This window comes from Rhinolophus sinicus, linkage group LG10, assembly GCF_036562045.2.
Source record: "Rhinolophus sinicus isolate RSC01 linkage group LG10, ASM3656204v1, whole genome shotgun sequence".
In the NCBI taxonomy this organism is placed as follows: Eukaryota; Metazoa; Chordata; class Mammalia; order Chiroptera; family Rhinolophidae; genus Rhinolophus; species Rhinolophus sinicus.
In genome coordinates, this window is record NC_133759.1 from 29,251,407 (window position 1) to 29,271,339 (window position 19,933).

The 19,933-nt window shown below is 39.3% G+C and overlaps 1 protein-coding gene across 3 annotated transcripts in view; it reads right to left on the bottom strand.

Moving 5' to 3' along the window:
* Positions 1-16,114: 16,114 nt before the first annotated feature.
* The window catches only part of PLCL2 (phospholipase C like 2), a 250,193-nt gene continuing 246,374 nt past the window's right edge, over positions 16,115-19,933 (bottom strand). For all 3 annotated transcript variants that reach the window (XM_074312803.1, XM_074312804.1, XM_074312802.1), the window contains one exon: positions 16,115-16,497. In XM_074312803.1, the coding sequence (XP_074168904.1) occupies positions 16,318-16,497 (180 nt within the window). In that variant the 3' untranslated portion in view covers positions 16,115-16,317. The remainder of the gene's footprint in view (positions 16,498-19,933) is intronic.

A 19,933-nucleotide genomic window follows, 5' to 3' on the forward strand; every position in this document is an offset into this window, starting at 1 on the left:
CGTAGGACAGACACTTGCAACAAAGAATTATCTGGCCTAAAATGTCAACAGTGCAAGGGTGAGGAGCCCTGGTCTAGATTCACATATTATACGCAAATTTAAACCAGCTATTGTTTGGTTAATATAGCAAAAGTTGCTTCGCTGCAATGTGCAGTGCTGTGAACACTGCACTAATTCATGAGTAGCTCCAGCCCCACAAATTAGAACATGAGGAAAAGCAAGAAAGTGGATGTCCAGTGCAACTGAGAAATGGGACTCCATTAAGAACTTACTGCATCCCCCCTTCTGGAGAGGATGGATTCAACACGTTAATTAACTTGTGTTTTCTCTGGCTAAGTGCTTCCTCCACTCAACCCTCCTGCCTCCCAAGGCAGCATTGGTCTGATGTTGGCTGTGGCACAACCCACACACCTGCACAATATTTGGACATAGCTGCATTTTGTTGAGGACAGAGGGCAAGATGTTTGGAGAAATGATTCCCTAAGGCCTTGACAGGGTTAGGAAGAAATATGGACTCTCGGAACTGTGGGACACAGAACAGGAGCCCCTCTGGGCTTGGCTCAATGTGCTGCCACCACACACCCACTACCATGGCTAAAATAAACCACACTGCTAATGACAAGTGCTGACAAGGATGTGGAGCAATAGCCATCCATGTACACTGCTGCCGGGAGTGTCCATTTTGATTAGACTTCTAATGCAAAAATATTAATGGAGAAAAAGATGCCATATTTACAGTATATTTCTTTGGAAACTGGCAATATCTGCTGAAGCTGAACAGACACACACCCAGCCATGTGGCTGAACATCACAAATATATGAATGCCTCTTTCTGTTAATAAAGGCAGTATGTGCTCTTGGTAGAAAATTCACTGAAAAGGAAAAAAATTGTTATCTCCAACTCCCAGAGATAAGCATTGTTAACATTTTCATACAGTTTCCTTTAGGTTGATTGATTTTTAAAAAACAACAACTCTGTATGTATATGTAGAAAATGTAGAAAGATTTAGTGTAGTCTATTGCTTTAAAAGCATTGTAAGTATTTTTGCAAATCATTCAATAATTTGTTATGACATAATTTTAACAGCTGTATAATATTCCAGTACATGAAATAAGTATTATTAACAGACATTGACATTGTTTCTGGTTTTCTGCTATATATACATCCCCGTAGATCTCGCTGATTGTTTCCTGGCGTACTTTTTACAAGAGAGATGACTGGGTCAAAGAGTTACGAACATTTTAAAAGTTTGTGATACATACTATGAATCGTTTTTTCTAAAATACAGGGGCAAGCACATTCCCTTCAGGAATCTATTAGACTGCACTTTTTTCACAGCGCTTGTTCCAACTCTGAGCATTATTGTGTTTTAATCTCTGCCTATGTCATAGATGAAAAGTGGTACCTTGTTTTAACTTCTTGATTACTCGTGATGTCAAACGTATTTTTCTGATGTTTTATAGTCCATAGAAAATTTGGAAATCACCTTTCTGAGAGAGCATATTTAAACTTAAAGCAGAAAAATACTAATAACAGGGAAATATGTATATTACTGCATACATATATTATTACAAAGCACTCTACGATAATTTCTGGCATTGCAAAGAAGTATAGATATTAAAAGCTATAACTGATCAGTTAACACGTTCACACGTAAGCTACAACAAAAATACAACTTTATCTTTTTTTTCCACCTACCTCTTTAAAATGTATTCATCAGGGAAAGTTTTCCCCCTGCCAAGGGTGAAAAGTGTAGTGTTGTCTTTCTGCTCATTCTTAGGTACTAGTCAGTCTAATAATCACTTACAAACATAGGCGCAATTTGCTAATTCTTCCAGAACCATGGAATAATCAGAACTTCAAACTTGATTTAGAGTTAAATCTTCGCTCTCCCCCAGCCAGCACAGCTTTGGAGAACAGGGAGAATGCATGATCATTATGTTCCACTTCCCCATCTTCCTTCTCTGCTTACAAAGGAAGTGACTTCTGGCCTTTTCAGCGAGTTACACAGGACAGGAGATATAGAAAGTTCTTACTTGTCGGATATTGTCATGAAATGGTTTTTCATACTCTGAAGGTCTGGCAAGTAAAGGTAATTCTTTCATGAGCATATTCATGGATTTATCAGAGATTTCTCTGTTGGGTCCCACCCACTACAGGTCCTAAGAGAAGGCAAATCATTCCTCCTACTGAAGCCCACTTGCCCCTCCTGGCTGTCCTCTTTGACAACCCCAGAGAACCTCTCTCTCTGAGGTGGCTTACCTTTAACTTAGAAGCAACATCATGCAAATCTGTCACCCTGCTCTTGGTGGAAGTGCAGTTGTTTCTCAAACTCAGCCTTTGACTCTCTCCCTCCTCTCTCTCTGCCCAGTTGGTGACTGTTGGGTAGCATATCCTCTAATCATAAAATTCCTTAGTCATGTGCAAGAAGTTAAATCCAAGCCCCACCCCCAACACCCCCCATAACTGCACCATTTCAAGCTCACTGAAGACTCTTGTAAATTGGCCCCAATTCTCCACCCCTCCTGATCACACGATTTTCCAATGTGATTTTGATGATTCTACAAATCAAGAGGTGAAATTTATCTTCTCTTCCTTGAATCTGGGCTGGTCTGGTGACTTGATTTGGCCAATACAGTGCAGTAGAAGTAAAGATGAGCCTTTCCCAAGCCCAGACCTGAAAAGGCCTTTTACACTTGTGCTTGTTCTTTGCCACTGTCTTGTGAACAAACCCAGTCTAGTCTTCTAGGGAAAGCGAGACAACATGGAGCAAAACTAAGTCAGCTGACTCATCCCAGACTCATGAAGGATTCCAGACAAGATCAGAACTGATTTTCTGACCCAACACGTGTCTACACATACATAAGTAGGGTCATCCTAGACCAATCTGCATGAGAGCTAAATGAACACTTGTTGATTTCTGAGGAACTTCCATACCGTTTTCCGTAGTGGCTGCACCGCTTTACATTCCCACCAACAGGGCCCAAGGGATCCCACATTCTTGTCAACACTTGCTATCTTTCTGTTTGTGATAGACATTATGAGAGTTGTGAAGGGATCTCTCATTGTGGTTTAGATTTGCATTTCCTTGATGATTAGTGATGTTAAGCACCTTTTCATAAACCCATTGGCCATCTGTATGTCTTTTTTAGAGAAATGTCTACGCAGGTCCTTTGCCCATTTTTTAAATCCAGTTATTTTATTTTATTCATTTGTTTATGCTGTTCAATCATTTGCTTTCCTTGGATATTTTGGATATTAACTCTTTGGCAGATGTATGGCTTCTACATATTTTTCCCATTCCAGAGATTGTTGCTTCACTCTGTTTGTTTATTTTTTCTGTACAGAGTTTTTTAGTTTGATGCACTCCCATTTGTCTATTTTTGTTTTTGTTGACTGTGCTTTAGGGATCATTTCAAAAAAAATCATTGCCCAGACCTATGGCAGGAAGCTTTTTCCCTATGTTTTCTTCTAGTAGTTCTACAGTTTTAGGTCTTACATTTAAGTCTTCAATCCATTTTGTGTTGATTTTTGTATGTGGTATGAGATAGTGGTCCAACTTCTCCTGCATGTGGGTATCCAGTTTTCCCAACACCATTTATTAAAGGAATTATCCTTTCCCCATTATGTATTCCTGGTACCCTTGTCAAAAATCAGTTGACAGTAAATGCATGAATTTATTTCTGGGCTCTCTACTCTGTTCCATTGATCTATGTGTCTGTTTTTATGCCATCACCATACTGTTTTGATTATTTTAGCCTTAGAGTATATTTTAAAATAAGGTGGTGTGATGCCTCCAGCTTTGTTCTTCTTTCTCCAGATTGCTTTGGGTATGTGGGGTCTTTTGTGGCTCCATATGAATTTCAGTATTGTTTTTTTCTATTTATATGAAAATGTCATTAGAATTTTGATAGTGATTGCAATGAATTTGCAGATCGAATCTTTGTGGTTTCACTGTTATTATATTATGGTGCCTTAGTCAAACTTCCAGCTTAACATTCTGTTGCATATTTAGAAATGTGTTTGTTGGTTCAACCTTACCTTTCACTTAATGCAGGTAGCATTTGACTTATGAAAGTCGGTGCCTGGTGCTTTCTGCCTCATTACTATCAGTGTAATTGGTGAATCAGGTGTCTAGAGTGACGTTTGGAACCCAGCAAAGCTACTCACTTATTGTGATGCCAAGAATCAACCTAAGGAGCAAGTTTTGTGCTTTTTAAAGTATTTCACACCTAATATTTCAGATATGGATAAAATACTTTATTATGTATGCAGCGCAGTCATCAATACCCTCATTTAACGGATGAGAAAACTGGGGCATACTGAGATGAATCAACTTGGCCAAGGTCAAAGTGTGGGGCCTGAACGCAGGGCTCCTGACTTCTGGCCAAAGTACTTCTTGTTCCCCTGTCATTTCACCCCTGTGCCCATTCCAACTTTCTGGATCAAGGACTTTGTGACTTTGTAATCTCTTAATCAAGAGAATACAATAAAAAAATATAGACAGTTGGTTGGCTTGGGGCTTGCCTTACAAAGTCTGGGCTAACCCTCAATTTAAAATCCCTCAAAGGCAGGGACCAGACATTCTCTTCAATAAACAGTAAACAAGCTGACTATAAAAGGAAAATTACAATCGCATGGGGTTATACAGCCTATTTATTTGAATTTCAGTTATTGTTACGAAAATTTATGGTGTATTTATCATCATGAAAAGCATTTATCTTTGGGCAACTAAAGCAATAAGAAAGGCATAGCACTTAATTTTACCCACAACATTTCCTTTAATTCAATCTGACACCACAAAAAAAGAATCAGTAAGAATTTACTGGCTCAGGATAATTCCTAATTCTCAGATGGCAGCTGCCAGAAAAACTAATTAATTCAGATTGACTGCTGGGTTTCATTTTTATTTGGACTTTAAAATAATGAATGAGGGTAGCAGATCAATAGCATATGTGCAGCCTGGATTCACATTCTGAGATGTTCTTTGCCAGCTGGGTTCTGTTCTTCTGAGGCTGCATCCCACAGAGGGAAGTTTCTGGAAGGATGGTCCCTTTCAAAGATGGCCAAAGCCATCTGGGCTGGGTTCAAGAGCCAGACAACCAGGGAAAGTCTGAGCACTGAAGTCAGACAGGTCTGATTTTGTTCTCTCGCTAACTGTGTGACTAACTAAGTTGATTCACCATTCTGAGCTTCAGTTTCCTCATCTGTAAAATGGGTATAATACCACCTACTGCACAGGCTGTTAAAGGGAATTAAATTGCATAGCAGGTGATTATTGGATGGTAAGAGCATTGCATACAACGTATCCCATTATACTAGGTCTTCCTTGTACAGTGTTGTCTATTAGCAAAAGTTCATCCCTTCATTCATTTGTTCAACTAATATATACTGAGCACCTAAAACGGGTCATGGCACTGGGCACTGGGGATACACCAGTGAACAAGATGGAACGAGTCCTGCCCGTAATGGTGGTGACATTCTCACTGGGGGAGATAGTTGGATACAAGTGAAAAAACATCTTTAGAAGACATCAATTAAGTTGATGAGCTGAAGAGAAAGGAGTGAGATGTGTGGCCAGGGAAGCCGTCGGGGACATTCGGGTTGAGAGTACAATGATGAGAAGGGGCCAGTTCTGTGAAGTGCGGGGGAGTGGGGTCGGGGGGGATATTCTGGGCGTAGAGTGAGTGCCTGGCCCCTGGTGGGGGAGGAAGAGTGGTGTGTAGCTGCAGCAGCATGAGACGGAGACAGAATCTGCAGAGGAGGCTGGGAGTGGGCAAAGCCAGGTTGTATGGGACCTTCTGGTTAGGGGTTGGCAAAGGTTTTCTGTAAAGGGCCAGATAATAAATGTGGTAGGCTCTGTGGACCATATATGGTTTCTGTCACAGCTACTTACCATATGGTTGCAGCTGAAAGCAGCCATCGACAATATGTAAAGATTGGGTGTGGCTGTGTTCTAATAAAACTTTATGGACAAAACCAGATGACAAGCAGGATTTGGCCCCCAGGCTGTAGTTTGCCAGTCCTTGTTTTAAGTCGTGGCGGAATTTGACGTTTATTCCAAGTGCAGTGCCTTGCCATTAGAAAGCATCAAGCAGGGGAATAATTTTCTCTAATCCATGTTTGTGACCCCAATTATGATCATGTCTCCCCATCTCTACTGTGATACTCTGTTCCAAACCTCATCACTGCTTGCCTAGGTTTTGGCAATAGCTTCCTAGATGGTCTTCCTGTTTCTAGTCTTGACCCTCTATCCCATGCTTCATATGTAGCCAGAGTGATCTTTTAAAATATGTCGATCATACCACGCCCAATTTACCTAGAATAAGATCTAAGCTCCTTAGAGGCTCTGCAGGGTCTACACCTGTTTGCATCTTAGAACTCATCTCCTACCGATGTCAGCTTTACTCACTGACTCTCCAGCCACTCTGGCTTCTTTCTGTCCCCAAACACTGTCTGTTTCCTCCTCAGTTCTTTGGGGTCATGTTCCTTTTATTGTAATATTTTTTCCCAGATCTCTGAATGGCTCCTTCTCATTATTCACAGCCCTTCTCAAATGCCACTTAGAGAGGTCTCCCCGGGTCACCTCATCTAAAGCATTCTCATTCTGCCTCAGTTTATCCCATTCCCTATTCTGTTTTCTTCCTACTACTTGTTAATATCTGAAGGGATCGCATATACTTTTTGCTTATGTTTTATTGTTTATTTCCCTCACCTGAATGTAACCTCCATGAGAATCGGGAACCTACTGCTCTGAAATAGAGCCTCTAGGATTCCCTGTAATCGATATCTACAATAAATACATGTTGAATGAATGAATAAACTTTATATCATCACAACATTTTAGAACACCAAATATAAAGAATAAATCCAAAAAGTTCCCAGGAAAATGAAACAGGTTACCTACAAAGGAATAAGAATCAAAACCGTATGTCTTCTCATAAGCAATATTGGTACTAGAAAAAAATGTAGTGATACTTCAGAATTCTGAGAGAGAATGGTTTAGAGCCTCGAATTAGATACCTAGCCAATCTTTCCATCAAGTTTGAGAACAAGGTTAAAAGTTTTTGAACATAGAAAGTCTTAGAAAATATGTCTTCTATAAACACTCTGAAAGAATTATAGATATCCTCAGGAAAAAAACGAACAAAACAAAAACCTAAAACAAAACATAGAACCCAAAAAAAGGAGCAACATATAGTAAAACTAAGTCACCATTGTAATAAATAAAATGAATCCCAGAATTAAATTTGAGGGGCAGAACTGACAAGTAATTAGTCCAAATTAAAAACAACAACAACAAAAAAAAAACCCAAGAGCTCAGAGAAAAAAATCTTTCAAAGAAAATAACCTGTAACAAATTATATGATTAAGAAACTGGATTTTACTGATAAGGCGAAAGCATAAAATAATAATAATGTATCATGTTCCCTCTTCTTACTTCCAAATGTTTTTGTCCTAGTTTTTAAGTTATAGTCTTTTTTTAAAATATAAAATCAACTTTATTACAGTATAATTTACATACAATAACCTATACAGATTTCAAATACACAGCTCAATAATTTTGACAAATGTCTAATATGTTGTAACTACAACCAGTGTAACTACAATCAAGCAAAATCAAGATACAGATTTGCACATATATTACATGTTCGTCACTGCAGGAAGTTCCCTTTGCAGTCAATTCCCTCCGCAGCCCCTTCTATTACTGTATCTTGGATTTCCTTATTCTAGAACTCCTTATGAATGGAATCATACAATAGGTACTGTTTAATGCCTGGATTTATCACTCAGCATGAAGTTTCCTAGACTCACCCATGTTTGTTGCAAGTACCAGCAGTTTGTTCTTTTTATAGTTGAGGAATATTAAGTTTTATGAATATAACACAATTTTGTTTACCCATTTTTTGTTGACGGTCATCTGATAGTTTAAAGTTTTTGAATATTACGAAGAAAGCTGCTGTCAACATTCTTATGCTGTCAACATTACAAGTCTTATGGAGGATATATGTTTTCATTTCTCTTCAGAAAATCTAGATTGGAATTATTAGTTCATAGCGTAGGTTTATATAAAAAAAATGTCCAACTGTTTTCTACGTGGTTGCACCATTTTACATTTCAACAGTAAAGTATGAAAATTAGAGTTTGTCCCATAGAGTCACCAACATTTAGTATTGTCAGTATTTTAAATTTTAGGCATTTTAGTCAGTGGGGGGTGGTATCTCATCATGGTTTCGATGTCCATTTTCCTGATGACTAATGATATTGAGCATCTTTTCATGAGCTTTTTGGCCATTATATTTTCTTTTGTCAATTGTCCTTTTTCTGAGATTTTATTATATTGTCTGCTTTCTAAATATTGAGTTGTAAGAATTGTTTATATATTTTTGAAACAAGTCTTTTGTCAAATATAGTGTTATAAATATTTTATCTCAGCCTGAATTTTAATTTTCTTAACAGTGTCTATTTTTTCTAAAATATGTCAGTTCTGAGTTGGTTTTGATTCATGGATTTTTCTTTTTATTATAGGTCTTTTTTTCTTTCTTTCTTTTTCTTTTTTTTTTTTTTTTTGCTTTTTTGCATGCCAGATCATTCTTTTTTGGATACTAGACATTGTAAATTTTACCTCTTTGTGTCCTGGCTATTTTTATATTCCTATAAATATTCTTGAGTTTTGTTCAGGGATGCAATTCAGTTGATTGAAAAGCTTAATCTTTCTAGGTCCTACTTTTAGAAAGTTTAGGTGAGACCAGATCAGCATATATTCTGGAGCTAATTATATCCCACTACTGAGGCAACACCTTCCTGAGTACTCTCGCCAGTTTCCTGTGGATCATGTGGTTTTCCAGTCTGGCTGGGGGCACTCACACTGGTCCTGGCCCTGTGTGGGTATTGGAAACTGTTCTGTCTAATCTGTGCCTTCTCATGGGGGTACTATGCCCCTAAAGGGGCAACATTTGATTTCTGAAGAGTAACTTTTACTCTGTTTATAAATAAAGCATAGATATACTTAAATTTATATATACATCTATATATATATATACACACACACACACACACACACACACAATACACATAAAAAGCTCTACAGATATACATTAATATGTGTGGTATTAAAATTTCATGGGGGAAAGTAACTGAAAAAAAAAATCTAAAATGACTCCTTAGGGTGTCAATAACCTTTATAAGTTTGAGAAATGCTGTTCTAATGATTTTGAGTGGTTCTGTCCCCTGCCTCAGGTAGTTTCTTCATGTGTGTTGATTAGTTCTCTGATGAATCCTGACCCTCTGTGGATCTCTGTTCTTTGTTCACCTCTTTCCTTTCCTGTGCCCTGTCCTGCAAACTCTAGTCACCTGGTCTTGCAGGTCTCTCAGCTCCATTTCCTCGACTCAAGGGGTCTTGTAGGCTCTGCCTGACTGCCCCCTTTTTGCGACATGGCCTAGAAACTCAAGGTCATCAGCTGGGGCAATCACAGGGCTCACCTCATCTGCTTTTGTTCTCTAAGGTACCACTGTCTTTCTATGCCTGATGCCCAGTGTCTTGAAAACAGGTGTTTCATATATACTTGGGGGTGCCAAAGAACTGCATACACATTTTAAGAGATGTTAACACTTCGGTCAATGTTGCTCAAGCAGTAGTTCACCATCATCAGAAGTGTCAGGACACTGATGGTAACCACTTTGAGCACCTCTTGTAATTGCAAAAGTCAAACGAGACTTGTGTTCATCTTTTGTTATCGGTCTATATTGAGTATTACAATTTTAATATAGTTTTCCTTTCTTAAAGTGTAAATACATTTTTTTTGGCACCCTCTGTATTCTCTGGGTTTTGCTGATTTGATGCAGGAAGACAAATAGGTTCCCCATTACTCTATCTTGGCTAAAAGTGGAAGCTACCTATGTTCACCTTGAATGGCACAGGGTTGGTGGCCAGGATCACAAATATCTCCTTCAAAGCAGGTTTAGTCACACTATTTCTGTAACAAATTCATTTTTTTGCAATTCTAATAGTATGAAGGATAGTTATTACTTTTTAATTTTGGAACCAATCCTACAGAAGCATGGAAAGTTATAGTTCCAGGACAGAATATTAATGCTATCCCGAGACCTTGCCTACCCAGTGGTGTGATGGTTGGGAGCTGCAAGTGTGGAAGTCATGGAGGAAAACATGGAGAATACTAATTTTCTGATCTCACATAGTGGTAGATCAAAGTATTACAGTCACCAATTGATGTATCAAGAAACAGTTTTAAATATATTACTAAAAGCTATAAAGGTAAACCAACAGAGCTAAAATTAAAATGTTCCTAGCAGGGATTGGGAATGGAGAGTGAAGAGAAGGAGCAGTGACATGAGCCATGATTTTCATTGTCCCTAATGTGGAGTCACAGATCTTCCTAAAGCTGAGAAAGCAGAAGCAGAGGGACACATATTGTTTGTAGCTGTGCTGTCCATTAGGGCAGCCACTAGCCATACGTGGCAATTGGGTTATTGAAATGTGGCCAGTGTGACTGAGGAACTGAATTGTTTTATTTTATTCAATTCTTATTAGTTAAAATTTAAATTTAGAGCCACACGTGGCTAGTGGTTATTGCATTAAATAGCACAGATATAGATGTTTCCATCGATACAGAAAGTTCTATTGGACAGCATTTGGTCTAGAGTTTGGGAAACGATTGTCAGAAGAATCAAATCCAGAAATGATTAAGCATGATAAGTTCTTGGGACTAAGGCTGGGAAAGGTGGGAGGAGGGTTTCCCCTTTATATCATACCTTCTTTATGCTTTGAGTTTTTATTGTCTATCTCATATTTTGTTATATGTCCACAATGCTTATCTCAACCTGTCATCTCAATGGCCACAACAGCCCATTCCCACAGGATTTTTACAATGTTTGGTTTAGAGTACAAAAATATTTTTGGAGGGAAGATATTTGTTCTTCTAGTTTCTAATAGTCATATTTAAACATTTGTTGTTAAATGGTTAATCACTGTTTTCTATGTAACATCCGTGGCTTGGATAAAAGTCACAAAAATATTCTAGTTCGTGAAATTGAATTGCTCTTCATCACCTTCTAGGCCATAGCTTTACTTCTTAAATATTCAATTCTTTGATTTCTGTGATCCTTAAAGAGAGCTATGCCTATTCTTGAGAGTAAAAGTTGGAACATCTCAGAGAGAGAAGGAGGTGGCATCTGAACATCTCTATGTAAGGAGGGGGGACCAAGTCGTTTCCCATGGGAGTGGGAGGCAGGCAGTGTGAGGGCCACAGGCCCTTTTTAATTTACGTTCTTCAGCATTTGACCTTTTTGGTAAAAATGAGCATGTATTTCTTTTGTAATTAAGTAAAACCAATAAAAGGCGGATTAAATATAATAAGACTAAATGTTCGGCACTAACTAATCTTTTAGGAAATCAAGACCAAAATCCCTGACAAGGTCTGCAGAGCCCTCCATGATGGGCTCTAGCACCCTCACTACCTCATTCCATGCCCTCTCCCTTTCATTCTCTGCTCGCCAGTCTCACTGTCCTTTTAGGCCCTCAAACACCCCCTCCTCACTGCCACCACTGGATTTTGCAATATGCTGGTTTTCCTGCCTAAACGGTCTGAATTGCTTTACCCTTCCCTAACCAATTTTTTCCTCAGGTCTCAGCTAAAATTATCACTTTCCCAGGAAACATCTATGGCAGCTTGTATTTTCCAAAGATGGTTTTAACAGTATCTCCTATCCTATATCCTGTTCTGCAACACGACTTTGCCACTCCTCCATCGAGAGGAGGAGTCAACTTGCAGCTTCCATATGGGTCTTCTGGAATGTTCACTCTGGGGATGATCCCTCTTGGAACCCAGTGCCCTGCTCTAAGAAACCCAAGCCACATGGAGAGACCACGTGTAGACACTCTGGTCAACAGCCCAGTTAAGCCCCACACCTATAGCCATGTTAGGCAGCCATCTTGCATGTCCAGCCCAGCCAGGTAACCACAGCCCCAGCTGACATCTGCCAGCAACTGCGTGATAGATCCCAAGCAAGAACCACTGAAGTGAGCCCAGCCACCCCACAGAACCATGAGCGATAATAAATTAGTGTTTTAAGTTTTGGGGGTTGGAGTTTGGAACAGTGGATATTTAGTCCATCATGCCAGGAGGGTGAGGCCCCCATTACACTCTCATGGCCACACCTTTCAAAAATAACTAATGGTAATCATACAAGTCCACCATCAGCCAGGCACTGGTCCTTGTGTCTTATAAACACCATCTTATTCAGTCCTTACAAGACTCTTGTGAAGGACAGAAGTATTTTTTAATCCTTCTTAAATTACAGAGGCAAGGTTGGTTAAGAACACTTCCCCTCAATACTCAGCTCGGATGTGAACCCACGTAGCCCCTTTACAGCATTTCCCATGGTTAGTAATTGTACCTGTATCTTTGTAATTATTTGGATTAGTGGCTCTCCCTTCCCAACTAGATTGTGAGCTCCATTGGGGTTGGGGACAAGTCTGCTTTTGTTCATGGCGAATCCTTGGTGCCTAAAAGGTGCTCAATAAAATCAGAGTGAGTGCATCTCAGTGGTTTCTAGCGAGCTCATACTGAGCATGAAAGAATAAAATGCTGATTGCCTCTTTATTCTTTATGACATGGTACACGCCTTGTAGTTTAGAGGTGAAATATGTATTTGGAGTTCAGAAGAGTATAGGTGTAGTGCTTGGGAACATAGGCTTTGGGGCACACAGATCTGGGCTCAGATCCCACCGTGACCTCTCTGTGACCTTGGCTAAAGCCATCATCACTTCACCTTTAATATTGGATAAACACCTTGCTGGGTGTTGAGAGGATGAAAGGACATAAGCAAAGTGCCTTGAACACAGTCCTTGGCACACAGCTCCAACAGAGTCCCACTGGCAAACATAACAAATAGAAAATGCCTCCAACTCATGGCAAATGTGAAGTCTGCTCATATCAAACGTTAGTTCAGATGTGAGCACCCACCAAAGATGGTAGATATATATATCCAGCTTGGGCATTCTCACTCATTGGGTGAGTGAAGAAGAGCTAGGCTGTCACTGCACTAAAATCTGCATTTATAATTTCTTAACCCTTGATTGTTTCAACAAATTCAGAGTATTCAGGATACGATGAAGACTGCAGGCTGGATGACCTTCCAACTCCATGCAGGTGGAGGGCACCTTCCCGGGCTGAGAGGAATTTTACCCAGCCTGGGCTCCTGGGCCACACCATCTGAAATGGAGGAGGTAGGCATTTAGGGTTTGGGGACCTTTGTTCCCACTATTCAGAAGCCATACCATGTTTCCCCGAAAATAAGACTGGGTCTTATATTAATTTTTGTTCCAAAAGACGCATTAGGGCTTATGTTCAGGGGATGTCATCCTGAAAAATCATGTGATGGCTTATTTTCTGGTTAGGTCTTATTTTCAGGGAAACACGGTATCTGCTAAAGCAGAAAATAGACCAACACCTGCAACGGCTTATGCAGCTAGAGCTAGGATGGATTTAACAAGCAGATGCATAGAGGCGGCAGAACAGCGCTAGTGTGTCAGGGATGCCGCAGGATTTACTCCCTGGGTAGGACATCGACACGACTGCTGGAGTCTGACACTGGCTCGATGTACATGTTGCCAGTGTGACTTTTCATTTCCTACTGACCTGACCAGGTGTTTGCTGTCATCTCTGTGCATTTTTATCCAACTTTTCGTTTCCCTGTGTCCTGGGTAGAGCTTTACCAGTTTTCATGTAGTTTTCACTTTTGCTCCGACGTTTGCCCTAACGAGGAGTGGTGCATAATGTGTGTGTACAGTGTGACGAACCCACACATTGGTAAAATTAACAGGGCATTAGTTGTATTTACAGTGAGTAACTTAAACGGGTGTTCCCTCCATTTAGGGAATGTAGATGACGGCAGGAAGCCAGCATGTTACCCTACTGTCACAGCTTACGAACTCAGGAGCCGGTGTCTCACTTAGGTTTGGTCAGTGGGGGTTCTAACAAGGCCTCCACAGGTACAGTCCAGAGTGGGCCAGCTGTTCCTTTCCAAAAGAAAACTGTGTACGAAGTCATAACTCACAATCTTGGCCCTAGCCCCTTTGATGAATGTTTTCTGTTTCCATTTGAATGGAGAAAAGAGACAAGAATGTAGCTCATTAACCAGGAATGTGTGCGCCACTGTGAGTCATCTTAAATGGAGGATGGGGCAGGACTTAAACAAACAGGACAAACCCTGCGACTTTGGGACCTAATCCCCGACAAGTGTCTGCTTTTTTTCTTTTTTCATCCATTGCTTTATTCCTTTGAAGAGATGGGTCAAAAGAGGGTTGATTTCTTCGTGAGGAAAGGTGGAGCAAACCCTGGGGCTGGGTCTAGCGTCAACACGACCCCTAACGGACTTTGTGCCATTGGGTAAGGCGTTCTATGGTTCTGTCTACAACTTTCGCATCTGGAAAAGGTGTCAGATGGAATGATCTCGTAGACTCCTTCACTTTGACTCACTGATTCAGAGCCTGTGCGCCCTCACAACCCATTCCAGGTGCCTTGCTCTCAGAGTCCTTTAAATCACATCTGAGATAATGTCTGCCATTACTGTAAACGTAGCCATTTTTTCCCAATTTTGTTATATTTTACGGTTTTTTATTGTTTCTGGATTTTTGCTTTAAATATTGCTATTTGGTTGCCAGTTAAGTTCAAGAATTGCTGACAATAATCTAAATGATATATTATCTTATTTCTCATCCTCTAAAGCTACTTTTAATTCTTTGCTATTTTCTATTCACTTTTTCCCCACGTGGAGTTCATTTCGGAGCTAAGAGCCTAAGCCACTGGCTGGTTGTTAGCTGGGGTGTGCAGGGAACCACTATCTGTTATTACTCAAATAACAGACAGCTTTAATTTTCTATCTGGAGTGACATCTAGGGAAGAGCCTCCGGAGATACACACCTTACTTTAACACATTAGAAGGCACATGACAAGAACTGAGCAAAGAAATTGTTTTTTAAGGGAGTATTTAGGACTTGGGTGGAAACACATGAAATATATCAGCTTGAGCAGCTCCCTAACTTTGAAGAATTAATGAGATACCAAGTTGAATGTTATACATATTTACCTGCTTATATGCTTGAATCACTGAAAAAGAAAATGGACACATCAAAAAGGGGTTGCTGAAGATTTAGACATCTTTTCCAAAATTTGGAAGTAATTTTGGTTTGAAAGGCGCAGTAATTAGGCTTCAGTGTTCGGTATCTTTTCAAAAATTGCACAAAGTTTCACTGATTTGGAAAATAAAAGCTTGGATTGAAAACTCAGCTGGCTGTAGGAAGGCTCCGTCTGCTCCAGCCCCTCTAGCTGCCTTTGGCTTACTATCCGTGCACTCTTTTGAGGCACATTTCACTCTAGTGCGAATTGAGAAAAGAGGTGTCTTGTTGCATTTTATCATCAGGCAGCTGCCATTGTGTAGAGTTGTAGACGCCTTACTAAAAGCAAAAGTGTCAGGCCAGACAGACAAGCAACTTATTTTGACAAAACTGTTCAACAAGTAAACGGCTACTCTGAAGAGTAAAATATCTTGAACTAGAAATTTTAACAGTTATACGTTCATTAAATGCATGTACTTCTATTGAAGAAATATCAAACATCTTTTTAATGTGAACACTACTTCAAACAATGAAAAACTATTTACAACGTGTTGCTTCCGTATCGGTTGGTTTTACATCATATGTATACCCAGCGCGTGTCTTCAGCCAGAAGCTTCAGTCCCATTGCACGTTCTCCTTCTACTCAATGGCTCGCCAAGGTCCCTAGAGATACAGGGAATCTGTCCACTTACATTCTCCTCAGTAATTATGGCTCAGCAGGCATGCCACCAAAATCATCTATAACCCAGAGATTCTGGCAAGTACACACACATAAAATGCGTAGACCAGATTTTTCTCCAATAAATACTAATTTAACAATATTATCCATTTCCATCTTAAGAAAGTGTTTTCAGTTAGGAAAACTTTTTTTTTTTCCTTTTCTCAATGGAACTAGAGTGAATAGTCTGTTGTTCACACTGAAAGTGAGTTATGATGTCTTTGTACACAAATATAGCATACTTTGGCCAGGAATATAATTTCTTGTTAAAGAGTTTATTTGCCTTCACGCGCCGGATTGCTACATACATTCACAGTTTTAATAGACTGTAATTAGCTATTCCAGTTGTGCTTTAAAATCCCAAATATTATTTTCATCAGTGAGTGCAAAGCAAATGTTCCATGTGACTCCAATTGGTCCTAGAGTTATAAACTCCATAATGACTTCTAGGGAGCTCCCTCATTGTCCAGTTTCATCGTTTTCTTTTTCAGGTATAACTTCCAGGCTCCGGCGTGTCTTCTGAACGTCGGCATTTTCTGTGCCTGGTTTATGCAGTCCACACGAAACAGCAGCATAATGGATTTGTTTCAGGTTCTCCAAAGTCTCGTTCTTAGCGTATTTCAAAAGATCTGCTTGTCCCTATAACAAAACATGCAATTAAACAATGTTAAATATGCCATGACTTATTGTTACAGTTTGACAATATGGTCTTCCACTGAAATAGAAATATTTTGATTCTGCCAAGAGGGCATATATGTTTCATATTAGCACTGCATTCGAATAGGTCAAAAAATGAGTTTGTCTTCCCAGTTTTCAATTCCATATTCTAAGAATGTCTTGCCTTTACAGTCCTTTCCATTTATAAATCTGAATAGAGGGGTGTGTGTGTATGTGCGTGTGTGTGTGGATCATTTCTGTTAAAATTACAATTTCCACTTATAGGCCAATTGTGGTTTTCTTCCTTTTTAAGGCTTTCTTTTTCTTGAACTTTTTATTTTGAAATAAGTATAAATTCACAGAAGGATGCAAACATAGTACAGAGAAGTCTTGTGTACTCTTTCCCAAATTTTCCCCAATGGTTACAACTTACATCTATAGCACAATGTCCAAACCAGGAAACCGACACTGGTACAGTGTGTGTGTCTAGTTCTGGATCACTTTATGGTCATGTGTACATTCATTAACCACCACTGCAATCAACACACAGAGCTAATCCACCACCACAAATATCTCCATGGTACTACAACTCCAGTCACACTCACCCGCACCTCTCTACCATCCCCAGCCCCGAACAACCACTAATTTGGTGGGGGTGGGGTGGGGCTGTTGTGTGCATCTCAGGGTATTTAGCAGCATCCCTGGCCTTCACCCACTAGAGACTAGTAGCACCCCCTCAGTGTGACAACCAAAATGTCTGTAGACATTGTCAAATGTCCCCTGGGGAGTGAAACCACCCATGTATCAGCCAATGATTTCAAGAATATTGGATAGTAGAGATGATGTGGTACCCCATTGTTGTCAATTCCAACATTACTACCTTGGTTTTTTGTACTATTTTTCCTTCATATATTTAATGTGCCTTCCATCAGTAGTTCATTTTACTATTACCTTTCCTTCTTATTCTCCTTGCTCACTATTTTTTTCCCCCTTCTCTCAGGCTCTACATTTATTCCGTTATTCTCTTGATATTCCTCTGTAGTTTGACTTTTTCCTTGCTGTACTTACATTCTTGATACTATTGCTACTTTCTCCCTTTCTGTTTCTTTTCTTTTCTTTATTAATGGCCCCCAATGTGAGTTCCCATTAAAGTACTCCTGTACAACTAAAACTTGGGGCCACTGTGAAGGGTGACAGGTAAGGACTTACTTCTGCAGGCAACCAGACTATAGTCAAATCTCAGCCGCTGGTGAGACCAAAATGCAATGCAATTTAAGCCACTATGAGGCCCAAATCCACAGAATGGTTTGCTGTGTACCACTTACTGTTCATGGTTTTCCTGCTTTACAGAGACCTTTAATTATTAACTATAAATAGATGTTCCACTGCTTAGTTTAACTGAAGGAGCTTCGTTTTTATTCATTGTTACTAGTCACTGAACTCAGATACTGAAATTGCACAAGGAGTAAGGTCTTTGTAGATAAATACAGCATACTGTGCCAGGAATATACTTTCTTGTTAAAGAGTTTATTTGTCCACATGCAGGATTGCTACACACACTTATGGTTAATAGATTGTAACTAGATAGTCCATTTGTGCTTTAAAATTCCAAATATTATTTTTCATTAATAAACGTTCTTTTGTAGAGCAGTTTTAGGTGTGCAGTAAAACTGAGCAGAACGTCAAGTTCCCGTTCCCCTCTGTTCCCACAGAGGCACAGCTTTCTCCACTACTGACATGCTGCCCCACAGTGGCGCATCTGTTACAACTGATGGGCCTACACTGTCACATCATTACCACCCGAAGTCCATACTTTACATTGGGGTTCACTCTTGGTGTTGCACATTCTATGGGTTTGGACAAATGTACCCACCATCACAGTACCACACAGAATAGTTACACTGCCCTAAAAATCCTCTGTGCTCCACCCATCCACGTCTCCTTTCCTCATAATCCCTGGCAACTGCTGGTCTACTGACTGAATCAATAGTTTAGCCTTTTCCATAATGTCATATAGCTGAATTTATACATACAGCCTTCTCAGATTGGCTTCTTTCGCTTAGTAATATGCACTTAAGTTTCCTCCATGTCTTCTATGGCTCGATAGCTCATTTCTTTTCAGTGCTGAGTAATATGCCACGGTATGCATGTACCACAGTTTATCTATCCATTCACCAGCTGAAGGACATCTTGGTTACATCCAGGTTTTGGTAATTATGAATAAAGCTGCTCTAAACATCCATGTACAAGTTTCTGTGTGGACACAGTTTTCGATTCATTTTGGTAGATATAAAAAGAAGCGTGATTGAAGTATCGCATGATGAGAGTATATTTCGTTTTGTAAGAATCTGCCAAACTATATTCCAAAGTGGTGGTACCATTTTGCATTCCCACCACCAACGAGTGAGAATTCCTGTTGGTCCGCATCCTCACCAGCATTTGGTTTTGTCAGTGTTTTAGACTTTGGTCATTCTAATAGGTATGAAGTGGTATCTCATTTTTGTTTTAACTCATATACTTATTTGACATCTGTATATCATCTTTGGTGAGGTGTCTGCTTAGGTATTTTGTCCATTTTTAACACTGGATTGTTCGTTTTCTTATTGTTGAGTTTTAAGGGCTCTTTATGTATTTTAGATAACAGTCCTTTATCTGATGTGTGTTTTGCAAAGACACATCTTTGCTTGTCTGTGGCTTGTCGTCGTCTTATCTTGACTTGTCTTTTGCAGAGCAAACATTTTCAATTTTAATGAAGTCCAGCTTATAAATTCTTTCTTTCATGGATCATGCCTTTGGTGTTGTATCTAAGAAGTAATTGCCCTACACAAGGTCATCTAGGTTTTCTCCAGTTATCTTCTAGGAGTTATATAGTTTTGTTTTACGTTTAGGTAAATGTAATTTTTACCAAAACAGATCTAAATGTAAAAATTTACGTTTAGATCTGTTTTGATTTAATTTTTATGAAGGGTGTAAGGTCTGTGTCTAGATTCATTTTTTTTTTTTTTTGTATGCAGATGTCCAGTTGCTCCAGCTCTATTTGATGAAAAGACTATCTTTGCTCCACTGTAAGGCCTTTTCTCCTTTGTCAAAGATCAGTTGACCATGTATATATACATATATATTAGGTTGGTGCAAAAGTAATTGCAGTTTAAAAAGTTGAAAATAATTTCAAAAACCACAATTACTTTTGCACCAACCATATACATATACATATACATATACATATACATATACATATACATATACATATACATATACATATACATATTTCTGGGCTCTGTATTGTTCCATAATCTAATTGTTTATTCTTTCACCAGTATCATACTCTCTTGATTACTACAGCTTTACAGTAAATCTTGAAGTTAAGTAGTGTCATTCCTCTGGCTTTGTTCTTCTCCTTCAGTATTGTGTTGGCAAT